This window comes from Capricornis sumatraensis, chromosome 4 (assembly GCF_032405125.1).
Source record: "Capricornis sumatraensis isolate serow.1 chromosome 4, serow.2, whole genome shotgun sequence".
In the NCBI taxonomy this organism is placed as follows: domain Eukaryota; kingdom Metazoa; phylum Chordata; class Mammalia; order Artiodactyla; family Bovidae; genus Capricornis; species Capricornis sumatraensis.
Genome location: NC_091072.1, coordinates 121623877 through 121645345, shown reverse-complemented (window position 1 = coordinate 121645345; position 21469 = coordinate 121623877). Strand labels below are relative to the sequence as shown.

Below are 21469 nucleotides of genomic sequence, written 5' to 3'. Positions count from 1 at the left end.
TCCACATTATTTCAAAGACATAGCAATCATTTACACTTCTTATTACCCAGGGGCATTTCAAACTGTTACTGAAATGCATCCATCCCCGGCGTAACCATCTGTGAATTGTAACACCATAAGGTACAATGATGAGCAGCTCCATCTAATTGATATGCAAAAAGGAGGGTTTCAGCTGTCCAGCTATGGAGATTAAAATTCAACCTTTAGTAGGCTATTTCGGCTGAATTTTCTTTAATTGTCGTATCTATTTCAAGGACCCACTGTTTTAAGATTCTCAAAAAGAATAATATAGCCCTCTTCTCCACTGAGATAAGAACATCTCAAAATGAAAGTATCTTCTTTAATAAATGTTTATGGTAAAAAAAAAAAAAATTCGAACCCTACAAAGAAAGGTAAATTATTGTGAAAAGCAAGATTGCTATTGGTGTTCTAGACTATCACAATAGCAGTGCCTTTCTTTCATACATCTGCTTGTACTCCAAAATCCTAAGAGAAAAAAAAAATGCTTTATTTTTAATGTTTCAACTGCATTAAAATAAAATAAACTGTTGGGAGCAGTATGTGTTTAGATAGTAAGATATATTTGATTATATTAAATGGGTTTTATAACAATGACTTGAAATTGTTGAAAATTTTCTGCCCCTTTATTACAATATGTAACCCTGAAAGGGTCTCAAATTCAACTGTCTGGCTAGAGGTACTAAGCCCTCCCTTCCAGTGACACCAGCCTATTGGGAATTATCCAGGAATCCTACTGACCAATATAGTTCAGAGAAGTAGTTCCGTGGTGACTTTTTTAACTCTGGAGAATAACATTTTCAAATTGCAGTGCGTTCTTGAAATAGCCATTGCTGTTGCTGCCCACTGAGAGATAACTACTCTCCTGAGGTCTGTCCCAAAGGCGGGAAGGAAAATAGCAGCTCCTGTCAGTCCGTGACAGGAGTGGATTATCAGACATTTGTAAAGAGACAGAAGCAGACTCAGGCCTTTCTGCAGTAAAACTGCACTTAAAAATGGTTGCTCCTCCAGGGTTTTTGTGTGCGCTATTAAGACTCACTGCAGTCCAGGCAGCAGGTAAACAGCTCTCATTGAATATCCGTGTGTGCAAAGTGCCTGCCTGTACCTACAGGGATGCAATGCCATCATCTCTGCTCCTCAGCACAGCTCAGGCCCAGCCCCAGGGATGAATTAGTAATGGGATAGAGCCGAGGGCGGTTTTAGCCATGGCTCGGGTTCCCAGCTATCATGCTGCTGAAGTCTAGGGATGCGCTTAAAGCACTGAAGCAAAGCACAGCAGGATCGTATTGGCTCCAGATGGGACACTCTGGGAGATCACTGTGTGAACAGCCTTGTGGGAGTTATTTGGTACTGGAAGCCTAGACTATTTCCCCTAAAATTTCAAATATTTTTTGGTATTTTGGTATTATTCTTTTTGAAAGAGCTATGAGCTGCCTGTCAGTTTACACTTTGAGATTATACTGTGATGACATCTCTAAGCTTGTCTTGGTGTTACCACAGGCAAAACAGGTATGTATTTCAGAATACATATGTATAGATCAACCAGGAGAGCTGCTGTAACACAGCAGTTGAAGCTAGAAGCAGTTGAAACTTTTTGTATTCTTAACAAATCATTTGAAATTACTTGTTTTCAAGAAAAACTCCAACTATTTGAATTCTCTTCTGCAAAGTAAAAAATTCTTACATATACATTACATATAAATGTAAATACTAACACACACATAAATTTAAATATGTGCATATAAGAGATTTTGTTTCATGTCATGCAGTGTGTGATACTGTTTTGTGATGTGTGTGTGATGCACTGTTTACTAATGTATTTTTGATTTTGTATCTTAAGATTACTACCCATTTGACAGTATTGACACTATAATGTTGTGATATAAGAATAAATCTCAGGAAATTCTTACGTTTTAGCTCTCAAAACAATTTCTCAAAAATTATGGTACTGTTTTATACTGGATAAATGCTTTGCTGGTGGTGGTGGTTAGTTGCTAAGTTGTATTTGACTCCTATGACCCATGGACTGTAGTCCACCAGGCTCCTCTGTCCATGGCATTTCCCAGGCAAGAATACAGGAGTGGATTGCCATTTCCATCTCCAGGGAATCTTCCTGACCCAGGAATAAACCCGCCATCTCCTGCACTGGCAGGCAGATTCTTTAGCCCTGAACCACCAGGGAAGCACGGCCCGTAAATGCTACTCAATCAGTTTAGTTACTCAGTTGTGTCCGACTCTTTGCAACCCCACGGACTGCAGCACATCAGCTTCCCTGTCTATCACCAGTTCCCGGAGCTTGCTCAAACTCATGTCTATCCAGTCGGTGATACCATCCAACCATCTCATCCTCTATCGGCCCCTTCACCTCCTTCCTTCAATCTTTCCCAGAATCACGGTCTTTTCCAATAAGTCAGTTCTTTGCATCAGGTGGCCAAAGTATTGAGTTTCAGCTTCAGCATCAGTTCTTCCAATGAATATTCAGGACTCATTTCTTTTAGGATTGACTGGTTTGATCTCCTTGCAGTCCAAGGGACTCTGAAGAGTCGTCTCCAACACCACAGTTCAAAAGCATCAGTTCTTTGGCACTCAGCTTTCTTTATAGTCCAGCTCTCATATCCATACACAACTTTTGGAAAAACCATAGCTTTGACTAGATGGACCTTTGTCAGCAAAGTAATGTCTCTGCTTTTCTATATGCTGTCTAGGTTGGTCATAGCTTTTCTTCCAGGGAGCAAGCGTCTTTAAGTTTTATGGCTATAGTTATCACCTGCAGTGATTTTGGAGCCCAAGAAAATAAAGTCTGTCACTGTTTCCATTATTTCTCCATCTATTTGCCATGAAGTGATGGGACCAGATGCCATGATCTTCATTTTCTGAATGTTGAGTTTTAAACCAGCTTTTTCACTCTCCTCTTTCACTTTCATCAAGAGGCCCTTTACCTCTTCACTTTCTGGCATAAGGGTAGTGTCATCTGCATATCTGAGGTTATTGATATTTCTCCTGGCAATCTTGATTCCAGCTTGTGCTTCATGCAGCCCAGCATTTCACATGAGGCACTCTGCATATAAGTTAAATAAGCAAGGTAACAATATACAGCCTTGATGTACTCCTTTCCTAATTTGGAACCAGTCTGTTGTTCCATGTCTGGTTCTAACTGTTGCTTCTTGACCTGCATATAGATTTCTCAGGAGGCAGGTAAGGTGGTCTGGTATTCCCATCTCTTTCAGAATTTTCCACAGTTTATTGTGATCTACACAGTCAAGGCTTTTGCATAGTCAATAAAGCAGAATTAGATGTTTTTCTGGAATTCTGTTGCTTTTTCTATGATCCAACGGATGCTGGCAATTTGATCTCTGGTTCCTCTGCCTTTTCTAAATCCAACTTGAACATCTGGAGGTTCACGGTTCACATACTGTTGAAGCCTGGCTTGGAGAATTTTGAGCATTACTTTGCTAGCGTGTGAGATGAGTGCAATTGGGCAGTGGTCTGAACATTCTTTGGCACTGCCCTTCTTTGGGATTGGAATGAAAACTGACCTTTTTCAGTCCTGTGGCCAGTGCTGAGTTTTTCAGATTTGCTCGCATATTGATTGAAGCACTTTCATCTTTTAGGATTTGAAATAGTTCAGCTGGAATTCTATCCCCTCCACTAGCTTTGTTTGTAGTGATGCTTTCTAAAGCCCACTTGACTTTGCATTTCAGGATGCCTGGCTCTAGGTTAGTGATCACACCATGGTGGTCATCTGGGTCATGAAGATCTTTTTTGTATGGTTCTGTGTATTCTTGCCAAGTCTTCTAAATATCTTCTGCTTCTGTTAGGTCCATACCATTTCTGCCCTTCATTGTGCCCTTCTTTGCATGAAATGTTCCCTTCAGTTCAGTTCAGTCACTCAGTCGTGTCCAGTTCTTTGTGACCCCATGGACTGCAGCATGCCAGGCTTCCCTGTCCATCACCAACTCGTTATCTCTAATTTTCCTGAAGAGATCTCTAGTCTTTCCCACTCTATTGTTTTCCTCTATTTCTTTGCACTGACCACTGAAGAAGGCTTTCTTATCTCTTCTTGCTATTCTTTGGAACTCTGCATTCATATGGGTATATCGTTCCTTTTCTCCTTTACCTTTTGCTTCTCCTCTTTTCTCAGTTATCTATAAGGCCTCCTCAGACAACCATTTTGCCTTTTTGCATATTTTTTTCTTGGGCATTGTCTTGATCACTGCCTCCTGTACAATGTCACAAACTTCCGTCCATAGTTCTTCAGGCACTCTATCAGATCTAATCTCTTGGCTCTATTTGTCACTTCCACTGTAAGAGATTTGATTTAGGTTATACCTGAATGGTCTAGTGGTTTTCCCTACTTTCTTCAGTTTAAGTCTGAGTTTGGCAATAAGGAGTTCATGATCTGAGCCACAATCAGCTCCTGGTCTTTTTTTTGCTGACTGTATAGAGCTTTTTGCTGACTGTATAAATGCCACTGGCCTATTTTAAAACATGTATAATATAATATATGAAATGAATAGCCAGGCCAAGTTCAATGCATGATACTGGATGCTTGGGGCAGGTGCACTGGGACGACCCAGAGGGATGGCATGAGGAGGGAGGAAGGAGAGGGGTTCAGGATGGGGAACACGTGTATACCTGTGGTGGATTCATGTTGATGTATGGCAAAACCAATACAATTCTGTAAAGTAATTAACCTCTAATTAAAATAAATAAATTTATATTAAAAATATCTTTTAACTTGACGTTTGCAAATCAAGTAGTATTTTCGTAGTCAAGCTAATTCTCTGACTTGTAGATTACTTTTTACAATCATTTAATCCTCAAAATTATTTTATGGTGTAATTGTTATTTTTGTGTTTGAAGTGAAAGTCCCTCAGTTGTGTCCAACTCTTTGGGACCCCGTGGACTATACAGTCCATGGAATTCTCCAGGCCAGAATACTGGAGTGGGCAGCCTTATCTTCTCCAGTGGATCTTCCCAACCCAGGGATCGAACCCAGGTCCCCCGCATTGCAGGCAGATTCTTTACTAGCTTAGCCACAAGGGAAGCTCAACAGTACTGGAGTGGGTAGCCTATCCCTTCTCCAGCGGATCTTCCTGACCCAGGAATTGAACTGGGGTCTCCTGCATTGCAGGCGGATTCTTTACCAACTGAGCTATAACATAGTAAATAATTTGCCTGAGGGTACATAACCAGAAGAGATAGGAGCCAAAACTAGATTTTCCAGACATCAAATACTGTGATCTTTTGTACCATGTTGTCTTCCAAGAAGGAGCTGTAGACTTCAGTTTAGACTTTTATTTATTTCTTAAATTGTTTATATCATACCGTGTAGTTCAGTGTTTAGGAGCATGGCTTCCAGAGTAAAAATGATGGGTTTAATTCTAGGTTTGTTACTTGCTAAACTGTGGGACATTACTTAACATCCCTGTGCCTCAGTCTTCTTATTTGTAAAATGTATGTATTACCTTGTGGGGTTTTACATATTTATCTATACATATTTATCTATTTATTGGAGAAGGAAATGGCAACCCACTCCAGTATTCTTGCTGGAGAATCCTGTGGACAGAAGAGCCTGGCAGGTTACAGTCCAGGGGGTTGCAAGAGTCAGATACGAATAGTGACTAAACCGCCACCAAACCACCACCACCATTTATCCGTTTATACATAGGGCGTCCCAGGTGGCACTGGTAGTAAAGAACCCACCTGCCCATGCAGGAGATGGAAGAGATGCAGAGTCGATCCCTGCGTCAGGGAAGATCGCTGGAGGAGGGCATGGCATCCCACTCCAGTATTCTTGCCTGGAGAATGCCATGGACAGAGGAGCCTGGCAGGCTACAGTCCATAGGGTCACAAAGAGTCGGACACAGTTGAAGTGACTTAGCACACACACACACACACACATGCAAATTTATACATCATTTTTCCTCGCTCTCTATAGATGTATAATATAGATATATATATACATCTCCACCCCTATATACATATATAGAATGAATTAGTATGTATTTCTGGTTCTTAACTGGGAGTCATTTGCCCTCTTCGTCTCCATCCTCTACCTTGGGAGACATTTGGCAGTGTCTGGAGACATTTTTGGCCATGGCAATTAGAGATTGCTGCTGACTGCTAAATGTCTTACAATGCATTGGACATCCCTCCAAAACAAAGAATGATCTGACCAAAAATGTCAATATGGATTGAACTCGAGTTGGAAGAGGCAAGTCCGATCTCAAAATGGAGGTAAAACCGCCGCCCAGTCGCCCCCAGCCTGACTCCGGCCGTCGCCGCTGCCGCCGGGGGGAGGAGGGTCATGATCCCAAGGAACCAGAGCAGTTGAGAAAGCTATTTATTGGTGGTTTGAGCTTTGAAACTACAGATGATAGCTTAAGAGAACATTTTGAGAAATGGGGCACACTTACAGATTGTGTGGTGATGAGAGATCCCCAAACAAAACGTTCCAGGGGCTTTGGTTTTGTGACTTACTCTTGTGTCGAAGAAGTGGATGCCGCAATGTGTGCTCGACCGCACAAGGTTGATGGGTGTGTAGTGGAACCAAAGAGAGCTGTTTCTAGAGAGGATTCTGTAAAGCCTGGTGCCCATCTAACACTGAAGAAAATTTTTGTTGGTGGTATTAAAAAAGATACAGAAGAATATAATTTGAGAGACTACTTTGAAAAGTATGGCAAGATTGAAACCATAGAAGTTATGGAAGACAGGCAGAGTGGGAAAAAGAGAGGATTTGCTTTTGTAACTTTTGATGATCATGATACAGTTGATAAAATTGTTGTTCAGAAATACCACACTATTAATGGGCATAATTGTGAAGTGAAAAAGGCCCTTTCTAAACAAGAGATGCAGTCTGCTGGATCACAAAGAGGTCGTGGAGGTGGATCTGGCAACTTTATGGGTCGTGGAGGAAACTTTGGAGGTGGTGGAGGTAACCTTGGCCGTGGTGGAAACTTTGGTGGAAGAGGAGGCTATGGTGGTGGAGGTGGTGGCAGCAGAGGGAGTTATGGAGGAGGTGATGGTGGATATAATGGATTTGGAGGTGATGGTGGCAACTATGGCGGTGGTCCTGGTTATAGTAGTAGAGGAGGTTACGGTGGTGGTGGACCAGGAGGATATGGAAACCAAGGTGGTGGATATGGTGGCGGTGGTGGAGGATATGACGGTTACAATGGAGGAGGAAATTTTCGAGGTAACTATGGTGGTGGTGGAAACTATAATGATTTTGGAAATTATAGTGGACAACAGCAGTCAAATTATGGACCCATGAAAGGGGGTAGTTTTGGTGGAAGAAGCTCGGGCAGTCCCTATGGTGGTGGTTATGGATCTGGTGGTGGAAGTGGTGGATATGGTAGCAGAAGGTTCTAAAAACTCAGAAGAAAAGGGCTACAGTTCTTAGCAGGAGAGAGAGCGAGGAGTTGTCAGGAAAGCTGCAGGTTACTTTGAGACAGTCATCCCAAATGCGTTAGAGGAACTGTAAAAATCTGCCACGATGATCCATAGTGAGAAAAGTTACTGCAGCTTAAACAGGAAGCCCTTCTTGTTCAGGACTGTCATAGCCACAGTTTGCAAAAAGTGCAGCTATTGATTAATGCAATGTAGTGTCAATTAGATGTACATTCCTGAGGTCTTTTATCTGTTGTAGCTTTTTCTTTTTCTTTTTCTTTTCATTACATCAGGTATATTGCCCTGTAAATTGTGGTAGTGGTACCAGGAATAAAAAATTAAGGAATTTTTAACTTTTCAAAAAAAAAAAAAAAGTCAATATGGCTAACGTGACTGTCTCTCTGGATTAGCATAAATTAGCTATTGTCAATCTGAATATATTTGTGTGAGTGTGTATCATGTATATACATATATAGAGAGACAGGTGCACATGTACATACACTAAATGAGTTAGTAAATATAAAATACTTTAAACTGTTGCCTGAAATATAATTACTGGTATGTGTATATTAGTTATAATTATTATTTTTCTAAATGAAAGGTCTGGTTTTTACAGATTTAACAAATGTGGGTGTAATTGGCATATGTTTTAAAATATTAGGTGTTAATTCAACAGATGAAGTTCTTTAGAAGTCACACTTCTGTACTATTATAATTATTTTGAGTCTAGAGCCTTATTTTCAGAAATAAGTACTTGATCCCTGCCTCTGTGTGTCCATTTGAATTTCATTTTTTAATGCTTATTCCTTTTTGTAGTATCCTTTGTGTACAGATACAAATGTTAATGAAGAACTCAGATTCACTCTTATGGATGCTGAGGAATCTAACTTCTGTAGAATGGATGAAATGTCAGTAGGATAAACCTCTTTGTCTAGGAGCAAAATGCATGTGTTGTGTTATTATTTTGGCTAGTTTACATTAATAGATTTTCAGAGCCACCCCTAAGCACTTTGGGGGCCTAGGACAAGAGGATAAACAGAAGCCTGCACAGTCTACGTCCAAATATTAAAAGTGATAAATCAAGGGTGCTCATTCCTGCTCATTCTTGGAAGGAAACAAGATTCTGGGGGCTCAAGGGTACCTACTGGGAGGTACTAGGAGGCATCCAGCCCTAAATCTTCTTAGCCATTTCTTTGTCTTCTCAGCATTATAGTTTATTTCCTAGGTATTCTTTCAATCTCTCTCTCCTTTTATTCCTGTCTTCATTGGGTGTAGCTTAATGAATTTTACCTTGGAAATTTACTATTTCATCTATTCACTTAAAAAAAAAATTCCCATATTCACTTTGCTGTCGTGATTAAGAGTGTGGGTTCTGAAGACTGACTGCCTGGACCAAATCCACTGTCTGCCTTGGACTGGCTGTGTGATTCTGGGCAAGTTTAACTTCCCTTTGTGTCAGTCTCTACATCTGCAAAATGGGGATAATAATCCCCAAAGGGTTTTGATGCCAAATGAAAATATACATGAAGGTTGGTAATAAGGGTGGCCTCCTCTACAGTTGTACCTTTAGTACCTAAAGGACCTTTAGCCAACAGATGTCACAAAGTTCATTTAATTTAAATATGACCATTAACTATTGGGTACCTACTGTGTGCTGAGGATTGAGGCAGTAATATAGTTAAGTAGTTAAGGTGTGGGCTTTGGAATTAGATTGCCTGGTTTTAGATCATGGCATCTCTAGTGGTATGAGCTTGGGCATGTTATTTAACTTCTCTGTGGCTCATTTTCCAGATGTAAAAGGAAAATAAAAATAATAGCAACACATTAAGGTTTCATAAGAGCTAAATGAGTTAATATGTGAAAAGAATACCTTTGACACAGAGTAAGCATTCAACAAATGTTAGCTATTCATCTTCTTTAAATTCTTATGGTGGCGGATTTGGCCCCTGTCCCAGGATGCAGAGAAGTTCATGTAATTTATTTGCCAACAACCCTCCAGGAGTCTCATGAGAGCTTTGCTTCCAACTCTATGCAACTTTCACACTTGTACAGAACTCTGTTACAGCCCCTGTGAGGTCCTGAAGTGTCATTTCATAGTCCCTCCTCTCTGTCCCTGCTGGTTTATGAGCTCTTCAAATGCAGAAACTTGGTCTTTGGTGTTCTTTTCCTAGGGCCTTGCACAATGCCTGCCACTTTTGATTAAAGATGCTTAAGAAATGTCTGTTGTGAGAATGAATGAAAGAATGGGACCAGTGATATGAGTACAAGTTTGGTTTACAAGTTTTCTAGAATATAGATTTAGCTATATTGGTAAGATGTTTGTTTTTGGAGAGGCTGATAGGGAGAGTAGGGGAGGGAGAAGCTGCTCTCAGTCATCAGGCATACTGACAGCAAAAAGTGACTCCCAGTAGGCTGCCAGGGAAGGAAGAGAGAAAAACTACAAGAAATGTAGTGGTCTAGGGCCATTCATTGTAGACTCAGTAATGCTACACATACCTGTAGCCCTGTCGGGCATTGCTGTAACATCATGGTACAGTAACCAAAGTCTGTGTGTCCTCCCAGTCCTGTTAGCTTCAGCCTTTACTGTTCTTCATCTGTCAATGCTGCCCCAACATCTTGGTTCCAAGAGCCCATCCTGGCAAAGTGTTCAGAGAGAAACAGTTCACCAGCAGGTGGGATTTGGAATTGTCTTGAATCCAAAGACCCTGTGTTTGATATGTCACCATGATTGCTGGTTATATATGTCCCCAAGCAAAAGTCACCATGTTAACCATCTTACTGGGACTCTGGCTTGAACTCTGTTTCCCTGGTGTATTGACATTCTTCTCCAATTGCCTTGCCATCCCTGTGCCCAGGGGGGAAGTAGGGCAGTTAATTCCTACCTATAGTTGGGCTTCCCCTTCAGCAGGAGTCACACGGCTTTCCACTTGGAACACAGAGCTTTCTTTGTATAGGATGCGTTGGGCCTAACAGGCTGAAGTTCAAATCCAGGCCCCACCATGCCCAGTTGTCACTCTTAGGAAGTATTGTTCTCTAAGCCTGAGATTTCTCACTTGCAAAATGGGGAGGATATTGCCCAGTTGTGACAATGACATGTGTGTATTGGCATCTGACACCTCTAACACAAAACTAAACTGTTGCAAGCTAAAGAAAGTGAAAGTGAAGTCACTCAGTCGTGTCCAACTCTTTGCAACCCCGCGGACTGTAGCCCACCAGGCTTCTCTGTCCATGGGATTCTCCAGGCAAGAATACTGGAGTGGGTTGCTATTTCCTTCTCCAGGGGATCTTCCCAACCCAGGGATCGAACCCAGGTCTCCTGCATTGCAGGCAGACGCTTTAACCTCTGAGCCACCAGGAAAGCTAAGGCATCTTTAAAAATCTATCATGTCATATTCCATAAATATGGTTCAAAGTAACCACTCTTGTTGAGATTTTGTTCATTTATCTTGAAAATGGAAGTGCCTCACTTAAAAAAAAAATTTTTTTTTGCGTCTCAGTACAGATTTTGGACAGTCAGGAAGCATGAGTTTTTCAATATTAAATCTGGGTAAGAAGAGCTAGTTTATTGAAATCAATTTTAATCCTTCTAATCTGGTATGAAAATATGAATTATTTCAAAATACAGTGGTACCAGTTAAAATTGTTTTTGTCTTTTATATTCATTCATTTATGCAAAAATTTAGAGTATATTATGTATAAGCTACTGAGTAGATTCTCCTGTTATTGGTGAAACCTATTTTTGTATAATTAAGTTTCAGATCTCTCCCTCTCTCTCTCTTTCATACGTACACACACACACACAAATACACATACCTGTACTAATTTTCCATTTTCCTCCTTATATAATTAAGTTAAAACAAATGAGGGTAGATAATGTTTCACTTGTACTTAAGCCCTACCCAAATTTGCTTTATTTGCAACAAAACTATGTATGATAAAACCTTATAAATATCTAACATCATTTATTTTTTTAAAAACTATTTTAATGGGATAGGTTAACTCTACCACTCTATGAGCAATATATTTATCTTTTGTCTGGAAATCTTAATGCACAATATTACCTGATATTGCCCATAATCTATTCAGATCCAGAAAGAAGAAGATTTGGATGACAATATTACTTGAGACTCACCTAAATCCTTTACAGGACTTGCAGAATGCCTCCCCCACCTCATTGTCAAAAATTTGAGCCTGATGACAACCTTGCCAAATTATTACTTATCCTAATGCTGAGTAGTAATCCTTCTAAGCTGAAAAATGGCATGCAGTATAACAAATGAAAGGGAGCTGACATTAGAAAGAACATTAGTGAGATCAATGTCATTCAACCAGAGACATAGACTCCATTAAAGGCATGTCAATATGACCAATTATTTTCCACAGCACTGACATCATGATTATACTTTTTTTCTTTGTCTTTAGGAGAGAATGCTTTTGCTTACGGTAACTGTTGAACCGTAGCTATTTGCCAGAAGATCTTCTTGGAAGTTTTGCATTGTCATCATTACTGGCTTGAATTTGTCTTTATTTGATATCTAAACTGATTATAACTTACCTTAATTTGAAATTTTTGATCAATAAACTGGACTAAACATTGAGTAAGTTAAAGTGAATTCTAGAAATTCTTGATGATATTCACTGCCCAGAGAGTAAGATAAAAGGCTGAACTTCAAGGGTAATCAGTATTTGTAAATAAACATTTATTTGTATAATTAATTTGTTAATTTTTGCTCCCCCCCCCCGCCCGCCCGCCAACTAGGCTGAAAGCTCCCCAACTACAGGGACATGTATATTTTACTTGTGATTGTATTCCCATCACATACTACGGAATAGTGTCTACAAATAGAATGCTCTGATGAATATTTTTTAATGCGTCTGTGACTCTTCATGGATTTTTGTTCAATTTTCTGATATTGGGAAGCTGTCAGCTTCAGAGTTATACCACCATGATCGCAGTAAAGAAGCCAACGTGATCAGGAAATTGCAGATACTGTTGCTAGTTGCAGAATCATGCCCTGCCTGCTGTAATATGCCCAGTAAAAGGATGTCCCTCATCACACCCTTCAACATCTGTGAAGCAAGGGAGTTGATGCTGCAGTCTCTGGTAGGATTGTAACTGAGAAGGAAAATTCCACCATGACCATGCTAGACAGCAGAACCAGCATTAACCTCAGCCTTACTTCCTCCAATTAAATCCCACAAAAGTGTGTCTACGGTGACTCTAAATCACACTCAAAAACCTACCAGCAAGGCAGTCCTAGAAAACGTAATTTTTAATATTCCAGCTTCTACTTGGAAAGAAGGCTCATTAGAAAGAAGTTAGAATGAATGTTAAGCACCAACCTACAGTATCCATTTTGCCTCCTTGAAAGTTTATATTCATTTAGCAATCTCTAGAAGAATGCAATGTAAATTATGATTTTTCAGTGTCAAAAAATAATTAATATGTATGGGGTAGTTGTTAAGAGGGCAAGCTCCAAAGTCATGCTATCTGAAATCAAATCCTCTTTCCCTCCTGTGTGCCCCAACTTCCAAATCTGGAACTGGGTATAATCTTGTTTCAAAATATAAGTTTGAGGAATAAATGAGGTAAAGAATGTGATATGCTTAGCACATGCCTGGCCAGTGGTAACTTGCCAATAATGTTACCTGTTGTAATTCTAACCCATATTCATCAAAGCTTTGTTTTCTAATAGGAAATAGAAATTATTTGATTAAAAAATAAAATTTGAATTCTATTGTAATAGATTTTTATGTAAGAATGTAACAAATCTCATTTAATTCTTTCTGTTTCCTTTTCATTCATGCAGTAATAGAGGGTTTATTATGCACAATGTACTAAAGTGGATTGATACTCTAATTTTATTTGATTGATATAAATTCTTAATACATGCTCATTGTGGAGAATTTGACAATAAGGATGTATGTAAATAATAACATTAATTATTTGGAATCATACTATACTCCTTGGAAGGAAAGCTATGATCAACCTAGATACCATATTCAAAAGCAGAGACATTACTTTGCCAACTAAGGTCCATCTAGTCAAGGCTTTGTTTTTTCCAGTAGTCATGTATGGATGTGAGAGTTGGACTGTGAAGAAGGCTGAGCGCCGAAGAATTGATGCTTTTGAACTGTGGTGTTGGAGAAGACTCTTGAGAGTCCCTTGGACTGCAAGGAGGTCCAACCAGTCCATTCTGAAGGAGATCAGCCTTGGGATTTCTTTGGAAGGAATGATGCTAAAGCTGAAACTCTAGTACTTTGGCCACCTCATGTGAAGAGTTGACTCATTGGAAAAGACTCTGATGCTGGGAGGGATTGGGGGCAGGAGGAGAAGGGTATGACAGAGGATGAGATGGCTGGATGGCATCACTGACTCGATGGACGTGAGTCTGAGTGAACTCCGGGAGATGGTGATGGACAGGGAGGCCTGGCGTGCTGCGATTCATGGGGTCGCAAAGAGTCGGACACGACTGAGCAACTGAACTGAACTGAACTGATACAGAGATAACTGTTGGTAACAACAAAGTTGTTTTCCTATAGTTTTTTTCCTTTAAAAGATAATATATATTCAGTTTGTATCTTGCTTATTTACTCAAGGTTATATTGTTGCTGCTGCTGCTAAGTCGCTTCAGTCGTGTCTGACTCTGTGCCACCCCATAGAAGGCAGCCCACCAGGCTCCCCTGTCCCTGGGATTCTCCAGGCAAGAACACTGGAGTGGGGTTGCCATTTCCTTCTCCAATGCATGAAAGTGAAAAGTCAAAGTGAAGCTGCTCAGTCATGTCTGACTCCTAGCGACCCCATGGACTGCAGCCTACCAGGCTCCTCCATCCATGGGATTTGCCAGGCAAGAATACTGGAGTGGGTTGCCATTGCCTTCTCCCAAGGTTATATTAGGAGCTTGGAAAACATTTTAATGGTTTGATCATAATATTTAAGTGGAATAGAGTTTCTATTTTCAGTTTTTCAATGTTATAGTAACATCTTGTGAACATAGATTCTAGTGCTTACCAAATACTCCATGTGCCTGTACATGGCCCACTTCCCTTTTAGTTGAGTTAGGGTCCTGAGACTAGTTTTAGACTATGACCTGTGAATAGAATTCACAGAATTCACTAGTGTCACTTACAGGCCAAGGTGTTGGGTGACAGTGTGTTTCCTTTGTTCCTTTCTTCCCCTGATGAAATGAACGTGGAGACGGATAGCTGGAGGAGGGCCGTCCAATCTACTTTAGACTTTACCTGAGTGGAAAATAAACATTTGTTGAGTTAAACCATTGAAATTTACAGGTTTATCTATTATAGCAGCTTCTGTTAATTACCCTGATAATTTACAGACTTTATCTTGTTTTATCAATGATACTGACTTACTATTACAGGGTTTTTTTTTTTTTTTTGGTGGCTTTAATGGCCAAGCTGCTGCTACTTCTGCTGCTAAGTCGCTTAAGTCGTGTCCGACTCTGTGCGACCCCGTAGATGGCAGCCCATCAGGCTCCCCAGTCCCTGGGATTCTCCAGGCAAGAACACTGGAGTGGGTTGCCATTTCCTTCTCCAATGCATGAAAGTGAAGTGAAAGTGAAGTCGCTCAGTCAAGTCCAACTCAGCGACTTCATGGACTGCAGCCTACCAGGCTCCTCCATCCACGGGATTTTCCAGGTGAGAGTACTGGAGTGGGGTTATTATGCACCAATTATCAGGAGTTCACTTAACACTCAGTTCTTTCCACTATGTAAACTGAAGATAAATCAGAATAGGTGGTTCAAAAGTGAGAGACTAAAGAAAGTTTTCATTCAGTTCAGTTCAGTTCAGTCGCTCAGTCGTGTCCGACTCTTTGCGACCCCATGAATCGCAGCACGCCAGGCCTCCCTGTCCATCACCAACTCCCGGAGTTCACTCAGACTCACATCCATTGAGTCTGTGATGCCATCCAGCCATCTCATCCTCGGTTGTCCCCTTCTCCTCCTGCCCCCAATCCCTCCCAGCATCAGAGTCTTTTCCAATGAGTCAACTCTTCGCATGAGGTGGCCAAAGTACTGGAGTTTCAGCTTTAGCATCATTTCTTCCAAACAAATCCCAGGGTTGATCTCCTTCAGAATGGACTGGTTGGATCTCCTTGCAGTCCAAGGGACTCTCAAGAGTCTTCTCCAACACCACAGTTCAAAACCATCAATTCTTTAGCGCTCAGCCTTCTTCACAGTCCAACTCTCACATCCACACATGACCACAGGAAAAACCATAGCCTTGACTAGATGGACCTTAGTCGGCAAAGTAATGTCTCTGCTTTTGAATATACTGTCTAGCTTGGTCATAACTTTTCTTCCAAAGAGCAAGCGTCTTTTAATTTCATGGCTGCAGTCACCATCTGCAGTGATTTTGGAGCCCCCCAAAATAAAGTCTGACACTGTTTCTGCTGTTTCCCCTTCTATTTCCCATGAAGTGATGGGACCAGATGCCATGATCTTTGTTTTCTGAATGTTGAGCTTTAAGCCAACTTTTTCACTCTCCTCTTTCACTTTCATCAAGAGGCTTTTTAGCTCCTCTTCACTTTCTGCCATAAGGGTGGTGTCATCTGCATATCTGAGGTTATTGATATTTCTCCCAGCAATCTTGATTCCAACTTGTGTTTCTTCTAGTCCAGCATTTCTCATGATGTACTCTGCATAGAAGTTAAATAAGCAGGGTGACAATATACAGTCTTTACGTACTCCTTTTCCTATTTGGAACCAGTCTGTTCCATGTCCAGTTCTAACTGTTGCTTCCTGACCTGCATACAGATTTTTCAAGAGGCAGTTAGGTGGTCTGGTATTCCCATCTCTTTCAGAATTTTCCATAGTTTATTGTGATCCACACAGTCAAAGGGTTTGGCATAGTCAATAAAGCAGAAATAGATGTTTTTCTGGAACTCTCTTGCTTTTTCCATGATCCAGCAGATGTTGGCAATTTGATCTCTGGTTCCTCTGCCTTTTCTAAAACCAGCTTGAACATCAGGGAGTTCACAGTTCACGTATTGCTGAAGCCTGGCTTGGAGAATTTTGACTACCACATAATTTATGTTTTCTTTTTTCTGTTTTTTTATTGACATCAAAGCAGTCAGTATTTTAGACTACAGATGTTCACTGCATGGAGGAAAGTGAATGGACTGGGAAAAACCTTGTTGTTAAATGAAACTTTATGATATTTGTTATAGCGGCAATTAGGGCACTTAGAGAAAGCCAAATATAACCTGTCTTTATCTCTGTTCCTTAGTTCTGAGGGTCAAAGGGGGAACATTGCTGTATGGATCAGAAATCCCCTTCAATAGCACATTGATAGTTAAAGAGAAAAAGATTGTTCTTCAAGGGCCTCAAAGGACAAAAGTGAATCCATTAACACTCTAGAAAACAATCTGACTGCTGCGGTGGAAAAACAAAAAATCAAGTGATAAAATGAAGTTTAGAAGGTCACTGGAGCTAATTGTCAGTGTTTCTGCTCTTAATCAAAATTATTTTTAATGAGCTCCCTAATAGCTGTGCCTCCTGACAGTGTAGGGGAAATGGCAAGTCTAGGATCATCAGGGCATAATTAGATGACACTACCCTGCTTTTGCTGAACCAGAGGGAGATCTTCCCTAAGAAGAATCCAAAGGGGACCATGATAGGTTAGACAAAGCATTCCTTGGGAGCTTGTATTTCATTTCAGACTCAGGAACTGCAGTAAAGATGAATGGTGTTTGTGAGTATATAAACTCATGATATAGAATGTATATATAGAGTATATATACTCATAGGATATTATGAGAACAAAAACTGGAATTACTAGAAGTCTCTGAAAAGACACTGCAGTACTTGACTGTTCAGATTTCTATAAAGGTATTTGAGGAGATTCTTGGGCAAAGTTCATTTTTCAAGATTTGGCAGTTAGCCTTAAGCTGATTTATAATTTGACTGATTTGAAGATTTGTAAGGATTCGACTATTCAAAAACTAAACTTTAAAATGATGCAGAATACCTAAAAACTAGAGAGAAGTACATGTGGACCCCTTTAAGAATTCTGAAGGGCACGTTTATAAAAGGAGATTTGTAGGTAATTTTTATTGAATTAGTTTTATGAGAATAGTCTATTTCAGTTAACAGACTATCTTAAAATCAGGCTATAACAGTTGGGGGCTATTTTGTCCACCCTCCCCCTTCCGCAGTGTCTGGTGACATTTTTGGTTTTCACAACTAGGGGAGCAACGCTACTGGCATCTAGTGGGTAGAGGCCAGGGATGCTGCTAAACATCCAAAGTCCTGCATTGCATAGGACAGGGCCCACAGCAAAGAGTCATTCAGCCAACAATGTCATTACTGCCCAAGTTGAGAAATCCTGAGTTAAAGTAAACCTGTGTTTAAATGAAAAAAGGGATAAAACTGGGGGAGAATGATAGCTAACCACATTTGTTAAACCTCTATCCAACACAGTGCCTAAAGCGGGGTTGTAGATGGGGTGCCTGCCTCTTTGGACTCATTGTATTAGCAATTTTCTAGTCCTAGGTTGGAACATTTGGCTGAGATTTCTAGACTTCTCTAAGCCTCAGTTACCCTCCAAAATGGGAATAATAATAATATTTGCCTTGTAGGCTTTTGTGAAGATTTAACAAGAAAACATAAGGGCTTGGCATGGTGCCTTTCAATCTTTAAATTCCAAGTAAGTGGTAGCTAGTTTTCGGCATAGAAATATAAAATTGACAGTGTTTGCTTTGGTTATCACTGGGCCATAAGTTTTAACTTTGTTTTTCTCAGATCGTATTTTTAAAATTTCTACCATAACATGCATTATTTTTATAAGAAGAAAATAACTTGTTTTAAATAAATTCAAAAGAATGCTTCAGATTCCATTTCTTAAATTCTAGATATTCTTTTCTCTTTTCCAGAATCAAGTCTAGGTTATATAGATCACCAAATAATCAGATATTTTCAGCTACTACCTAATTCATAAGTGTGCAAAAGCTGTGTTACTGGAATGAAATGAAAATGAGAAGTAAAATGTTTGCCAGTATTCTGAAATAGAAGAGCAAAGATGCATTTATGACAGACTGGAGAATAGATTACAGGGCCTGGCTTGGTTGAAGTTATTCATATGTATTCATGTTTTGCTTAGAATTTAAACATATTTCCCCTTTTATGGGCACCTAGAGAAGGCAATGGCAACCCACTCCAGTACTCTTGCCTGGCAAATCCCATGGACGGAGGAGCCTGGTAGGCTGCAGACCATGGGGTCGCTAGGAGTCGTACACTACTGATCGACTTCAGTTTCACTTTTCACTTTCATGCATTGGAGAAGGCAATGGCAACCCACTCCAGTGTTCTTGCCTGGAGAATCCCAGGGACGGGGAAGCCTGGTGGGTTGCCGTCTATGGGGTCTCACAGAGTCGGACATGACTAAAGTGACTTAGCAGTAGCAGCAGTTATAAGGAAGTAGCTGAGAGTCATTCTTATTGACATGGATCTTCCTAATGTTAGGTCACATGTGAAATCCAGAGAGGGTCTTTCATAGTGGTTAAAAGCACAGATTCTGCAGCCCAGCTTCCTTGCATCAAATCCCAGCCTTGCAGAACATTTGGTTCTGTCCAGAACATCCGTGATCCATTTGGTCCATGCCAAAAAAGTGCTTGAAATTTTGTCCAAATGTCCATGAGCATATTTGGTCTTTGCCAAGGGGTATGAACAGGACTAAATATCAAGGACCTTTTGGTGTGGACCAAATGACTTAGGGACATTTTGAACAGAACCAAATGTCTGCAAACCAATCCCAGGGCTACCACTCATAAGCTTTTTGATCTTGGGGAAATAACTTAATTTCTTTGTGGGTTAGTTTCCTCACATTTAAAAAGGAAATAATAATGTACTCAATAATGTTAAGGTTAAAGGAGATGGCATGTATTTATATTTATGTAAATAAATGTATGTTCTTCCCTCTAAATAATGTCTGGCTTATAGTAGGGCCTATGTAAGTGTTTGCTATTATTATTGAAAGTTGGGTTTTGTTTTTTATTAAAAAAATTTTTTTTTGACACAAGGAGAGGCGTGTGGGATCTTAGTTCCCTGACCATGGTTGGAACCCATGCCTCCTTCATTGAGAGTGCAGAGTCTTAACCACTGGACCACCAGGGAAGTCCCTGGATATATTTTTTAATGTCTATGTATTTAAACCTATTTACAAAGAAGAAATTGGCAATACTAATTTTGATAAAGCAAAGATAATTTTGATTGACACTTTTCAGTGTGTGAATGAGAAGTATCAGACTGCTCTGTTATTTAGTTCAGTTACAGGATTGCATTCTGCAGCTTATTCATGCTGACAGTTACATCAGATTATGTAGTGTTATTTAGAACTAACTACTAACACATGACTAAGCTTTGCCAAATTATAGTTCTTGGTCAAACACCTTTCTCCCACTCTTCTCAAAGAGGACCTCGAATTTACATTTGAATCATAAAATAAATCTGAGAATGCATACTTTTGTATTCTTGGTGGGAGGGAGAGTGAAGGTTTCAAAGTTCCCTTTCCCCAGTGCAGTGTTTTGTTCCTTGTTTTGTGTGTGTGTGTGTGTGTGTGTGTGTGTATGTGTGTGAGCAACATTAGTTGCTCAGTTGTGTTGGACACTTTGCAACCCCATACACTGTAGCTCACTAGTGTCCTCTGTCCATGGAATTCTCCAGGTCAGAATACTGGAGTAGGTTGCCATTCCTTTCTCCAGGGAATGTTCCCAACCCAGGGATCGAACCCTGGTCTCCCACATTGCAGGCAGATTCTTTATTGCCTGAACCACCAGGAAAGCCCCATTGTTTTCTATGCAAGCCCCTTGCTTTCTAGGTACCTGTTAAGACAGCCTTGATGAGCCTTCTGCTTAAAAGATCCCATTCAGGACAGAGGAACAAGGCCTGGTGAGGTACTCAGGGCAGGGAATGAAAGCCAGCTGCTCAGGGTGGTTCTAGCCTGACCTTGAGAGAGAGGGGTCAGGGAGGCAGTCCTTGAGGCTGAGGTGAGAACAGTTACTTGGCATTTGGCTGACAGGAGCCAGAAAATCAAAACAGGGGATGGTCGCTGGTAACATTAATGTAGAAAAGTTTTTAGGCTCAGATTGCCTCAGCAACTCTCAGCAATGTGGCGATTTTTATGTGAAACAATCATTAGGTTAGGTCCTGAGTGGATCCAAAATAGATTCGTGAGAAGAATCCTGACTTTGTGCCCTGTCTGTTCTAAGGAAATGGGACTGCCTGCCCCTGGAGTGAATCCTGATCAGGAGCTTTCATTTCTGTGATACAAGTGGGCTCAGTGATAAACTCTAAGTCTAAGCATCTGGGCTTATTTAGCACTTCAGGCTCTGTTGGAATTGTACTGGGAACTGTCGCTTTTCTCATTAAAAGTGTAACTGAAAAAAAATATTTTGAGGATAATAATATATACAACAATGGTTACTCTGATACTTAGCAGGAACATAACATATATTTGTTGAATTGTTGAATCCATTCTAGGCATTTAAAGTTTTATTCTCTAGGTTGGTGCCTTTTGAATTCTGTTACAGGAGCCTTCTGAGCAGGACAGACAGTGATGGGAGGGAAAGTGCAGCTTTACCTCAGTCTGACTTCTCTAGAAGGTTCTCTCTGAAGAAAAGTTTTCTCTACCAACCACATTTTGAAAACCACTTTTGTAGGCAAATGACATCTCATCCTTGGATTGCCTAGGTCACTGGAAGCTTTTATGGAAAGCTCTTCATGTTGCTTTAGCTTCCCAAAGAAACACCTTCACCAAATTGTGTTTTAAAGTTATGTTTTTAAATTATATTCAGCTATTATACAAGAAGCACCTTTCCCTGTGAAACCATAGAATATGAGTCCTTCTCAGATGAAACATATCTCTGAGTTTAATCCTAAATAAAACCTTGTTTCTCTAGAGAATAATTTTTCTTCTCTGTCTGACAATGCAAATGTGTGCTTGTGTGTGCTTACTCACTAAGCCATGTCTAACTCTTTACGACCTCATGGACTATAGCCTATCAGGCTCCTCGGTCCATGGAATTCTCCAGGCAATAATGCTG

At 40.3% G+C, this 21469-nt stretch overlaps 2 protein-coding genes across 13 annotated transcripts in view; both read left to right on the top strand.

Annotated features, from left to right (window-relative positions):
• BICD1 (BICD cargo adaptor 1) overlaps positions 1 to 21469 on the top strand; it is a 244969-nt gene that overhangs the window by 39603 nt on the left and 183897 nt on the right. The window lies entirely within an intron of this gene.
• LOC138078158 (heterogeneous nuclear ribonucleoprotein A3-like) lies at positions 6253 to 7509 on the top strand. Of its 2 annotated transcripts, XM_068970722.1 has the most exons (2): positions 6253 to 7072; positions 7217 to 7509. In XM_068970722.1, exons 1-2 carry the CDS (start codon positions 6253 to 6255, stop codon positions 7390 to 7392), a joined length of 996 nt encoding a protein of 331 aa, XP_068826823.1. In that variant the 3' UTR covers positions 7393 to 7509. The 2 variants fall into 2 exon arrangements, with proteins under 2 accessions (XP_068826823.1, XP_068826822.1); XM_068970721.1 differs by having other exon boundaries at positions 6253 to 7509.